Source organism: Nycticebus coucang, chromosome 5 (assembly GCF_027406575.1).
Source record: "Nycticebus coucang isolate mNycCou1 chromosome 5, mNycCou1.pri, whole genome shotgun sequence".
Taxonomy (NCBI): Eukaryota; Metazoa; Chordata; class Mammalia; order Primates; family Lorisidae; genus Nycticebus; species Nycticebus coucang.
The window spans coordinates 71,104,803-71,118,402 of NC_069784.1; the positions used below are offsets into that span (position 1 = coordinate 71,104,803).

Consider the following 13,600-nt stretch of genomic DNA (forward strand, 5'->3'; position numbering starts at 1 on the left):
ATTTTTTGCATAAAATAATGTTTTTTAAGTCTCTTTTCAAGAACATTTTTACTTCACTTTTCATTGGTGCTATTCTTATTACAACGGGACTGGCAGGAGCGTAAATGTTGGATTAGTCGTCTGTAGGTGCTTTCCTCACCAGTTCTCTGAGTTACGACTCCTTCTTCGCTGGCCAGAGCATCCCTGAAGCCCCATAGATTATAGGTTATTTTGTTCACCTCTCATGTTCTTGTTGCTATTCCTGTTTTTAGAGTTGATAAGAGATATGGATGTATATTTGTTTTCTGTTAACTTTGGTGAAAGTTCCATTTTGTTTCTTTAAATGGGACTCATGTTTATATAGCATGACAGCCACAAAATTTAGGTCTTAAAATTTAGTTCCCTGGTTGTTTCTGACCTTCCATTTACTAATCTCCACATGCTTCTCTTTTGGTACCATTGTTATTCTTTCCTGGCCTTAAAGAGTCTGTCGATTGATCTAGAAATCAATGCCATTTTGTAGTGATCAGTCATTTCTTTATATATGTAATGATGGTTTGAATAGTTGACCTTAAATATTCTATGTCCAGTTATGCTAATCTATGTTTCTAATACTTATTTTGTAATACAGAAGTCCAAAAATAAATTAAGTACTACAGAGAGGAAGTATAATAATTTTATATCTTCTCAATCTTTTGTTAAAACATATTGATTCACCCAAAAACCAGTGATAAATATTTATAGCAATTCTGTTCAGTACTGCCAAAAATTGGAAGCTACCAAGAGGTCCATCAGTGGGTGAATGGTATTCATCCATACAGTAGGATGTTATCAGCAGTAAAAAGAAATGAGCTATTAAGTTATAAAAAGGCAAGAAGGACTCTAAAATGCAGATTGCTGTGTGGATGAAGCCCGCCCTCGACAGCCATGACTTTATGGTTCTAATAGTGTGGCATTCTGGAAAAAGCAGAGTCATAGACAGTAAAAATACCAGTTATTGCCGGGGGCAGGGAGAAAGGATGAATGGGTGGTGCACAGGGGTTTATAGAGCAATGAAACTAGTCTATCTGATACTGCAGTGGTGGGCATCTGATAATGGATTGACAAAACCGTGGAATTGTACTACAACACAAAGGGCAGCCCGTAAGGTAAACTATTGACTTTAGTTAATAACAGTTTATCAGTATTTTTATTTATTTATTTATTTATTTTATTTTTATTTATTTTTATTAAACCATAGCTGTGTACATTAGTATGATCGTGGGGCACCATACACTTGGTTCATAGATCGTTTGACACATTTTCATCACATTAGTTAACATAGCTTTTGTAGCATTTTCTTAGTTATTTTGCTAAGACCTTTACATTCCACATTTACTAGGATCAATAAATTGTGGTATATGTACACCATGGAATAATATGCAGCCTTAAAGAAAGATGGAGACTTTACCTCTTTCATGTTTACATGGATGGAGCTGGAACATATTCTTCTTAGTAAAGTGTCTCAAGAATGGAAGAAAAAGTACCCAATGTACTCACCCTTATTATGAAACTAATGTAGGACCTTCACATGAAAGCTATAACCCAGTTATAACCTAAGAATAGGGAGAAAGGGGAAAGGGAGGGGAGGGAGGGGGAAGGAGGGGGATTAATGAGTTTATCAGTATTGGTTTATCAAGTGTAGCAAATGTACCACAGGAATTAATGCAAGAAATCCACAATAGGGAAATGGGGTGGGAGGTGGGTCGAGCAGGAGAATATGAGAACGCTGTACTTTCTTTGCTGTGTACGGTGAGCCTAAAACTTATTCTAAAAAGTATAGTCTTTTAAAGTTTTACAAAAAAGTATTAATGCCCAATAAAGAGTTCGTAGATAACAACTATACAGAGTAGTCAATAACCATATATATTCTGAAGGAATTTAGCAAAACCTCTTGTGAATATGTTTCCTTTTTTGTAATTAACCATTTGGTATTTACTTTGCCTTCTTCACATTACTTGCAGCCATTCATGTTCCTGTCTTTTTTTTTCTTTTCTTTTCTTTGTGGTCACTTCTGTTAGGTGTATTAGCCCTGTCTTGGTACCCACCTGATGCAAGTGATGACAATGGAGAACCTACAGAAAGCTTGGTACCAACTATTTTGGATAAAGCTCATAAATACAATCTGAAGGTAGTGTATTTTATTTTATTTTCAAGTATATACATATGTTAATTTTTTTGGATAAGAGGATAGTAATAGCAGTGTTTGGAGTAGTCATTTTAATGAAAGGCGTTGTAAACATAATGACTTGGCATTTTTAATAGTACTATATTTATTTCATAAAAAAATTTTATAATTAATACGAGTTCCAAACTTTGTCTAAATTATATTTTAGGTTCGCCTTATTATTTTTTGAATTATTTTTTATATTAATCTATTGTTTTAGCAGAAAAAGAGGATTGAAAGGTTCTTTTATGAAGATAAAATAGAAATTAGGGAAGATTTATGTGTCTAAATGTCTTAGATATCAAAAATCTACTAAAAAGTATTGTTAACCATGTGACTTCACATGTTTATAAAATAGAAAATAAACTATTGCTCAAATATTTTTCAGAATCTGGTTTTCATTTAACTTTACCATGTACATACACACAACTATATATATAGCATGCAGGCAGAAGTCTGAAGACAGCTTAAAGATCAAGTATATTCTACCCAGATGCTACAGTGTGTTACAAATGAATGAGGATTTTTCACAGCATAAGATTTTATGTATTTATTTCAGAAATGAATGAATCATGAAAGCTTACAGAATTCATCATTAAAAGGATTTAAATAGCACTACACAGAATAATTTAATCAAAAATTAGTCATGTTGTGGATAACAACATTAATTCTAATAAATTTCTAAAAATGACAGCTGTCGAGTCTGCCTTCTTGGGACATATTCAGTGCCACTGAAAGTAAATAATTAAGTCCAAACCATTAAAAAATATAAAATTTTTTAAATGTTAATTATAAAATTGTAATTAAAAATAACACTTGTTTTAAAGAAAAAATATCAAAACCGAAATTTAAGATGATATACAAATGAACAGCACAGAGAGTTTTATGTTGTCAGTATCAATGGGGTAGGGACAATAAAGCAGAAGAAAGAACTAATGAGGCTGAAGTAGGAAATTAATGTAACACAGACCTTCAAAATCAGCAGCCTGCATAAACCATCTTGATTCATTTTTCACTTTTGGGGAAAGGCAAAATAGGCAAATCCATTGTTGAAACTAAAGCAGAAAAAAAAACAGAGAACATGATATCAGAAATTAAAAGGGGGTATATCTGCAGGTACAGAAGAGAGTTTACATTTTTTTTTTTATGTGTATACTTTTTAAGAAATGGGTAGTTCTCTAGGAAAGTATTTTGAAAAGTTAATTTTCTGGTGCAGAAAGAGAGTTTAAACAATGTGAATTGACTAATTATCCTGAAAAAAAAAATATAAAAGGTAATTGAACAAATGTCTTCCCCAAAGCTCCAGATTTATGTGGCAATTCTGTTTAAGACCTTTGAGAAACAGTTGATTATTGTAATTGAAATAGAATATAAAGCATACTTATTAGCCTCAAAACTCGGTAGCTTAAAGCAGCGAACACTTTCTAAGGTCAAGAATCTGGAAATGGGTCAGCTGGCTGGGTCTGGTTCAGTCACGGTCTCTCAGGGAGGTTGAAAAGGAGCTGTGGGCTGGTGCTGCAGCTGGGAGACCCACTTACAAGCTTTTGCATGTGGTGGGTGAACTGGGATTTTCAATTTCTCCATGTGGCTTTCCCAGAAAAGAATATGTGAATATAGAAGCCACAATATTTGTTATTGTTGTTTGTTTGTTTACTTAAAATCTTAAAAATGACACCCTATCACTGCTGGTCTGTTCTTTTGTTTTATTTACTGCAAAATCAGGCCCTGGTACAGTGTAGGAGGGAATTGTGAAGATTCGAAATCAGGAGATGGGAATGAGGGCCATCTTGGACTGTAGAAAACCACCATATTTATCCTAAAATGATAGCACAGTTTTTACTTAAAACTAAACAAGGACATCACAAAACATTTATAGACTGATCTCACTATGAAATATTTGCAGAATTCCTATAGAAAATTTAGATAAGAAGTGTTTATTAGCAAGGATTTATGAAGTTCCCAGAGCATGAAATCTGAATTTACATTGCCTGCATTCAGTCCCAGCTCAACTACTTCCTACCTTTATGTGTAACACTTGTGCATCAGTTTCCTCATCTCTAAAATGGAAATAGTAACGAAATCCAGCGCACAGAGTGGTTATACAGATAACATGAAGTAATACAGGGTGGAAATAAAGTTCGTGTGCAATTTATTATGTTAAACTATTGTGAATTATAGATAAAACACTTAGTGTCTGGCACAGAGTAAGCACTAAGTGAGCAAAACTTCATTGATTATTTAAAGGGATTAACATGGCAGTGTTATTGGATACTGAAAATTGAGGAACTTAAAAATTCATTGCTAATAAAATTCTCAATAACCAAAGTTCTTTAACTTGATAAAGAGTCTTTTAATAACTTACATCAAATGTCATACTAAAGGAAAAACAGTAGTGTCATGCTGTTCAACCAGATCAATATAAGAGTGGGCCTCCATCACTAGTATTAGTTTAGCAAATCTAGACAAAGTAGTCTGACCAAAAAATGCAAAGAAAAATGTTCTAAATAAAATGATCATTCGCAAATTTCAAATATTTATAAAACCCATGAAAATTATCTAAAAACTATCAGAAATAGTGAGTTCAGAAAAATAGCTGGAACCAAAAAATATGTAATTCTGTAGGGTTCCTGTATTATAGTACACTATGGAATAGTATTTAGCCATAAAAAGATGGAGACTTTACATCTTTGGTATTAACCTAGATAGAGTTGGAGAACATTCTCTTTAGTAGAGTATCACAAGAGTGGAAAAGCAAGCATCCAATTATTCAATACTAATATGAAGCCAGTAGATGTACTAATACATGCCCACACAAGAGAACAACTCAATTTAATTCAAGCTGGGGGAAGGAGGAAGGAAGGAGATGGGTGTGCTCTCCCCTGATGGGCACAACATAGGCACACCTCCTGGGTGTGAGACACAACTACAGCAGAGACCTTACCTAACAAATGCAAATATCGTAACCTAAACATTTGTACCCTCACATTAATCTGAAATAAAAATAATAATAAAGAAGAAAAAAATAGGAAAAAGTACATTGAAAATAGCATCAACGTATGTACATAGAAGTGCTTGGCATTTTATCAGAAGATATGCAAGACCTGCATAAATGGAGAAATGTGAATTTTATGGGAAGCTTCAAAATTGCAGGAAGGGCAATATTTATTTAATAAAATGTGTAAATTTAATACAATCCTTATTCCAATGAGATTTTAGATACAGAATTTGACAGACTAATCCCAAAAGGTTTATGAATATGTTGGAATAAAATAAGACTTTTAAAAAATGTTTATTTAACAGGAGGAAAGCTGACATTCATTCATGAATAATACATACTACAAAATGACAGAAATTAAAGGGAATGAAATTAGTTTCAGCGTAGAAGACAAGAGTCCAGAAACAAGGCACTTAACATGGGAATTAGTATGTGATCCAGGAATCCCCTCAAGTCAAGTGTAAGGGAATGCTGTTCATGATGTTGTCCTGGGAGACTGTTTAGGGGGCTTTTCTGCAGTCTCCACCCTGTTCCATGTCCTTAGGCCTTCATGTTTCAAATCTAAGATCTCTTAGCCTCTGATTGCCCATGTTTCTTAGAGTTTATTCTTATATATCATAAATGTGTTTGCAGCTCTTAGTGAAAATGTGAATTTGAGTGTCTTTTAACTGGGGACCATTTACCCTGAGTTCCCAGATTGCTGTCACTCTTTAAAAATTGCTGGAGCTTTCTTTGGCTCTGTAATTTCTTGCTTTGTATATCTAATGGAGGACAGTCTAGCTTTTCCAGTATTGGTAATTGAACTTTGTTAAGAGGTGATGTGGATCACTGTTGAAATATTTTGTTTCAAATAAAAATGTGAAAAAGTAGTTTTAATTTTCCTTTTGTAACTTAGAGAGTTAGTAGTTATTGGAGAATAGATATGGAGCTCTAGGGAAGAGAGAAATAGCTAACTAGGCAGCATTTTTTTATTCCTTTCCATAAAGCAGCCTCTTTCTGCTTTACAATCCTGAAACTGTTAAGACAGCATCTCTCAAATTAGCTGACTGGCAAGAGCTGTCACCTGCCATGTCCCCCAGTTCCATTCAGTGCGTTTTCATTGGCATTTGAAATCTGCAAATACACAAGCCTCCTGGTTCTGGCACCCAGTCTGAATCTGGATAAGTGATTGATTTATCTTCTGCAAAACAGGTCCAAGGGCCACTCTTCTGTCCAGGCCCTGCTATAATCCTGGGAGATGGGAGCTCAAGACACTGGCTGTTTTAGTTGTTTAGGAGGTTTTTAAAGGTAAAGTGAAAATGTTCTGGTGCATGAAGATAGATTGGTCTGTCTCTTGTTTGAAGCTTCTGTGTAGGAGTGCGTGGCGAAGAGCGCAACCACTAATTGTCTTTGTGAATGTTGCCAATGGTATTTGTTTCAGATTTTATAAGTAATGATCAGAAAAATTTGGAACTTGATAGACTAATGTCTTCCAAAATTTTTGGAACAATTTCTTGGCTTCACATTTGGGAAAGAACTCTTCATAATGTAAAGAAGAATAGACCTGGAACCAGGAGATTGGAGCTTATCCAGCCAAGTCCTTCTGGAATCTGTCTTTCTGCAGTTCTAGGCTCATCCCCCTCATTTATGAAATGACAGGATGAAACCATAAAATACCTCTATTGGATTTTTCTGTGATATTATGGACAGATCTTATTTTTATAATTAAAATGTAATCTTGTTTTTGTTAAAGAATGGAAAACTTTCCCTTTTGTTTGCTGATATATAAAGGACTGTTAGTATGTTTAATTAATGACATTATTTAAAGTACTGAGGCAATATGATACAAAAAGATGAATAATGTTGTGAGTTCTGTGCTGATAAATTAAGGCCTACAATCCACATAACTGACCTCTAAACTCTAAGTCTACAGTGAGTCCATTAGTAACTTGTCTATTTCTTGCTAATCTTTAAAGCAAGGAAATAATCTGCCCTTTTACCCCAATTAGATTAATAATAGCTCTTCCCCCCAAACAACCTTTCCACTTATCAGTTTTATTTTTAAAATAATTCTAATAATTGCCATGTATTAATTCTACTTTAATCTTTATTATTGTGTTCCTCATTCTTGGCTTGGATTTAACTCTTTATTGTTCAATAATATTTTAACTAGTATTAGTCACTAATTACTTTGTAATTTCAAAGTTGATTAACTTAAAACAAGAGTTATTTTAGGTGAGTGCTTTATAAATTATTATAATGATATAAACAAATAAGCAAGAATAACAAGTGTTTAGTACTTTAGTTACTTGTTTCGCATTATTCTTAGCAAATATGGATTTTTTTGGAAATACAAAGGAGTAAAACTAAAATCTGTCATGATTTTTCAGAGAGGTTTAGAATATTATTTTATGTGTCATATACTCGTCTGCATATTTGCTGAAGCAAGAGCTGTCATCTAGTAACTCTCAGCTGGATCCTGTCCACTATATCTTGTCTCTCTGTTAAGAACACAGCAGTGAAATAATGTTTTGAGCAAGACATAGTGGAGTTGTTTGGTATTTTCTGTCATTGTTTAGCGAATGTCCCTGTTTTCTTCCCATTCCACAGGCAGAATGAATGTGTGTCCTGTCGTTCTTTTTTTTTTTTTTTTGTAGAGACAGAGTCTCACTTTATGGCCCTCGGTAGAGTGCCGTGGCCTCACACAGCTCACAGCAACCTCCAACTCCTGGGCTTAAGCGATTCTCTTGCCTCAGCCTCCCGAGTAGCTGGGACTACAGGCACCCGCTACAACGCCTGGCTATTTTTTGGTTGCAGTTTGGCCGGGGTCAGGTTTGAACCCGCCACCCTCGGTATATGGGACCAGCGCCTTACCGACTGAGCCACAGGCGCCGCCCCTGTCGTTCTATCTTACTGTTGTTGGGTCTGGCCTCATGGCTTGCTTTCACCCACAAGCTGTGAGAAGACACAGTCTCTGCCTTGTTGTGCTTGTGTGGTTGTGCCCCCTTTTGGCAAGGACCCAGAATGACAGATACAGGAAGTTAATTTGAACAAGGTCCACATCCTAGAGCACAGCCAGCTTTTAACTTTATGTTCAAGAAGCAAACGCGTGTCTTTGTAAGCCATTGAGATGGTTGGTCTATTTGTTATACAGCGTCATCACATCGAAACCTGACTGAATTAAATCATCCATTTAGGTAAAAGAAATCAAGTAGATCCAGTGGTTCTTAGACCTTTGCTCAGTATTGTAGGGTGAAACCAACTCAGCCACTTATGGTCTTGCATTTTAATAAATCTGGTTTTTTATTTTAGAGTAGCAAGTTTTCCTTCTACTTTATGCATGAATCACATACTTTTGGCTTATCAGCGTTCATTATTCATTTCCATATACTTCTATATATAGGAGTCATTCTTTCTTTCCTTTTTTTTTTTTTTATTAAATCGTAGCTGTGTACATTAATGTGATCATGGGGCACCATACACTGGTTTTATATACCATTTGATATGTTTTCGTCACACTGGTTAACATAGCCTTCCTGGCATTTTCTTAGTTATTGTGTTAAGAAATTTATATTCTACATTTACTAAGTTACACATGAACCCTTGTAAGATGCACCCTAGGTGTAATCCCACCAATCACCCTCCTGAGTCATTATTTCTTAAGACATGCAGATTTTTGACCAGGTGACTCCTGCATACAAGTATGTCTGTGACTGTTTCTTAAGTGATTTTTCAGATTCATTTGAAATATATTATCTATGATCTCACTTTTTTCCTCCGTGTTCCTAAATGAACACCATGAATTTATAGTGGAAACTTGGTGAATCTTACCTAAGTAGAGTATTATTGGCAAAGCTTAGAGTCTAATTTGAGTGTTGTCCATTTATGCATGAAAATCATTCATCCATTTATTTTTGCATGCATTCTTTTATTGCTGTTTTGTGCCAGATACTGTTCCAGATGATGGCAATATTAAGAAGATACGTATTAGATCTGTCCTGTGGAGACCTTGCAACCTATGGGAGATTAGGCAAGATGAGTAAACTGCAAGAAGAGAAAAGTACAAAGTATGAGTGTGTCACATAGGAGTAGGAAGACCTACCTCATTTCTGCAGTAGCAAAGACTGGAGTGTTTGTAAGGGTGAACATAGAGAAGGGAGGTGTTGGAGAAGGAGAAAAATAATGGCCCGATTTTTCACTTTGGCTGCAGGTTAGAAAAGACACTGGCAAGGTCAAAATTAGAACATGAATTGGGGGAATGGTTTGGCTTTTTGGTTTTGCAAATATAGGGATTTGCACTTCACAAAAAAAGCACTTTATCTTTAAAATTTACAGCTTTAAAGTTAAATTCATTTTAGTAAAGGATATTTGCTTAAATGTGGTGTCCTTTTTATATAAAACGGAAATTTAGAAAATGTAATGTTCTATCTGAAGGAAAAATTACCCAAGGTAACATTATATAAGAGTCTGAAAATATTTATGTATTTGGCAGTTTTCTTTCAACTGAAGTTAAAAAGCAGATACTAAAACTACTGAACAATCAAACTGCCCTGGGAATACTAACAATATATTGCAAAAATGAATTTGACCTTAGTTGCTGACAAAAACTTCTTTCATGTAATATTAGTGTAATCTCATGTTATTAAAAGTAGGGAATTATATTTTCACTAAATACTGTCTGACCTTTAAAATAGATTCTGTGAAAATGAACAGCACTGATTAATGGAAAATACCTTTTGATTTAATTGGGTGACTGAAAACAAGGTTTTATATCACAGTAGAAGTCTCTAGTTTCAGAAGAACTACATGACATCCGAGACCTAAAATGAAAACAGTAGCAAGAAATTTATTAAATTTCCATAAAGATTTTTAATTGCTGCTGGTAAATCAGTAAAATTAGGAATAAAAGTGAAAATCCTAAAATTCTTTGTTTGCAAAAATTTTCATTTATGGTAATTATCATCGGTATTATCTACATTACTTTAGAAGTGGCATACTAAGTGGTTTCACTAGCCATAATTAGTTTTTATTGATTTATGCACAGCTGACTGTTTTTAGTTAAAAAATTTAAATCTGTGCACAGTATTCTAAAAATATTTTTAGTTACTACTTTCTACTATTGTCTTAGAGAAATGAACATCTCAATAATTCACGCGTCAAGAAAATTATTGTCCTTCATAGCACTAATGGGTATTTTTTCAGTTCATTATATATTCCTTAAATAATAGCACAAATTAAATGCAGATTGTTTTGTAAAATGCTATCTTAATGAAGTAGAAGAATTTTTCATTTAAAGATATTTACTATTGACTCCTTTTAAATATAAACTTAATGTTCACATACCTGAAAAAAGAATCCAGATTTTTCTGGATCATATATATATATATATATATATATACACACACACACATATATATTTTGCATTTCTTCAAAAGAAGATATGTTTGACTATATGGCATATTCTTACATATTTTGTATAGAATACAAGTAAATAAGATAGTTTTATAAGAAATAAACATATAAAAAAAGCATTGCACAGTGGTTGAGCATTTGAGCTAATTCAGATTGCCTGTATGCTTCTAAGTAGGTAACTCAGGGCAAATTACTGAACCTATCTTAACTTTGATTGCCTCATTTAGAAAATGGAAATTATAGTAACTACCTTATGGAGCTATGAAGATTAACTGAGGTAATAAGTATAAAATGATTAGTATATTATATAGCTGAAGAAATTCTTAGTAAATGTTATTACTAAGAATTTTCTGGTAACTTCTGTGTTCAAAAAATACTCATCTTAAATTAAGATTATTAAGTCAGTCACTTTAATAAATATATGGAATATACTTTCATTTTTATTTTTAGACTACAGATAGTTTTTTCTCTAATTGATACTTTTGTTTGTTTGTTTTAGGTCACTTTTCACATAGAACCATATAGCAATCGAGATGATCAAAACATGTACAAAAATGTCAAGTATATTATAGACAAGTGAGTTTCTTCAATGTTTATAAATACTGTTATATGATCCTCTAATAATTATTGTTATAATAAGAGTCCATTAAATTATTTTTGAGAGATTTGAATGATTTACAATCTGATATTTTTAATAAAATTAATTTGAACTGTTTAAAATGAATCTCATAATCATTTTGAGGAACACTTCTCAAGTTCTTTTCAATTTGCTTTCTACTTTTACTATTTTCTACTTTTTACTATTTTACAAGGTTTATAAGGCTGTTTAGGGTTTCTATCATTGAAATTTTAAATTGATAGTATTTTTTAAATCTTTAGAAATACAGTTATACCTTTTTAAAGAGAAGGTTCAGATTATGAAATGTAAACTACTTTTTAGTGCTGGACCCATAATTAATCTTTTCATTTATATCTAGTCTTTACCAAAAAAAAAAGAGTTTGTGAATACAGTTTCGTTTTGTTAAAGGATGTTACTGATCACAGTCTGAGAGATGTTGCACTAGCACAGAGATGCTTGTCAGTAACAGTGGCACAATTACTACTGATACAAAAAAAGCAGTTTATGTATTCATATAGAAAATAATAGGCTTTTATGGCATTAATCATTTTTTGTAAATCTCAATATGAGATAATTAATCTCTTATTTGGTAATGCATCCAGTACCTAATTTTCTAATGTGTAAAATTAAAAATGCATTTTCAATTATTATACTTACATAATGGATTCCCTGAAGAAATGGAGCAATGTGCTTAAACCTCACTGATTCCTTCATTTTCAGCATGTAAACAGTTTTTGTCTATGGAAATGGGTTGTGAATATTCATTTCATTTTTATGTATGCTTGTGTTCCAGATATGGAAGTCACCCAGCATTTTACAGGTACAAGACAAAGACCGGCAAAGCTCTTCCTATGTTTTATGTCTATGATTCTTATATCACCACGCCCGAAAAATGGGCCAATCTGTTAACCGCCTCAGGGTCTCAAAGTATTCGCAGTTCGCCTTATGATGGATTGTTTATTGCACTTCTAGTAGAAGAAAAACATAAATATGACATTCTTCAAAGTGGTTTTGATGGAATTTACACATATTTTGCCACAAATGGCTTTACTTATGGCTCATCACATCAGAATTGGGCTAGCTTAAAATTCTTTTGTGATAAGCACAACTTAATATTTATCCCAAGTGTGGGCCCAGGATACATAGATACCAGCATCCGTCCATGGAATACTCAGAACACTCGGAACCGAATCAATGGGAAGTATTATGAAACTGCTCTGAGTGCCGCACTTCAGACGCATCCCAGTTTAGTTTCTATCACATCTTTTAATGAGTGGCACGAAGGAACTCAGATTGAAAAAGCTGTTCCCAAAAGAACCAGTAACACGGTGTACCTCGATTACCGCCCTCATAAACCAGGTCTTTATCTAGAGCTGACTCATAAGTGGTCTGAAAAATACATTAAGGAAAGAGCAACTTATACGTTAAATCACTAGCTGCCTATTTCTTAATGCATTGATTAACAATTATTGAATCAGCTAATTTTAATAAATGCCTTTTGGGTGGGAAAAAACTGCCCAAATCATTATGCATTGTTACTGTTAACTTTAATAAAAATAATTTTTGCATCACAGAGATATTATCATCGCTTCCCCTCACAATACTGCACTGAGAAAATACCTGGAGGAAAAATTGTGTGAACAGTATTCCTTCTGGCATAATTTACTGCATTTCTGACTGAAAGTGAAATTTTGATTCTATGGCAGTTAAAGTTTCATTTTATAAGTATAAAATGAAAATTGCTTGTGTTCATAAAATGAATTATGCTTGTGTTACATAAAGAAGTTAGTACACAGTTATGTTATGTTTGAACCCTCAGCACCAAGAAATAAGACTGTGTGTGTATTTGATAAGAACTAAACATGTACATTATTATCTTTCAGGATTTTTTTTGTACATTTTTCAGTGCTTCAGGCAACTTCGTTGTATTAGCGTTCAGACTCTGGATGACTCTCAAATAATGATGACATTTTTAAGAATAATAAAATCACTGTACCTCTCTCAATTTTTCTGTGAACCCAAAACTTTAAATAATAATCTATTTTTAAAAATTAAAAATAAAATAAGATACCTTAAGCCTTACTGTGACCGTTGTGTTAGGAAGGCCTGCTTTCTTTAGCACAATATGCATCATCATTTGTGGAGCTTTTGTTACCTAAAACATAACTGTTTCTCATGTACAGTGTTTTTGCTTTACTATGCTGAATTTCAGACTTTAGAAGCTATGAAATATACTTTTTTTAAAAGTTAAAGTTAAAATTGCTTCTCAATTATTAGGAAAGCAGTTGTTTCAGAATTACTATGAAGATCTGATGCCCTAAATATCAATATATTGAGGATATTTTGTCAGTCTTTAATGTATTTTCATTATTTATTATTTAATCAGAGACCAATTACCATCTAAGAAACA

At 33.3% G+C, this 13,600-nt stretch overlaps 1 protein-coding gene across 1 annotated transcript in view; it reads left to right on the forward strand.

Moving 5' to 3' along the window:
- The window catches only part of MANEA (mannosidase endo-alpha), a 32,536-nt gene extending 19,264 nt beyond the window's left edge, over positions 1–13,272 (forward strand). Inside the window, exons 3-5 of the mRNA XM_053592333.1 lie at positions 2,040–2,149; positions 11,071–11,147; positions 11,984–13,272. Of these exons, the coding sequence (XP_053448308.1) occupies positions 2,040–2,149; positions 11,071–11,147; positions 11,984–12,626 (830 nt within the window). The 3' untranslated portion in view covers positions 12,627–13,272. The remainder of the gene's footprint in view (positions 1–2,039; positions 2,150–11,070; positions 11,148–11,983) is intronic.
- Positions 13,273–13,600: the final 328 nt, after the last annotated feature.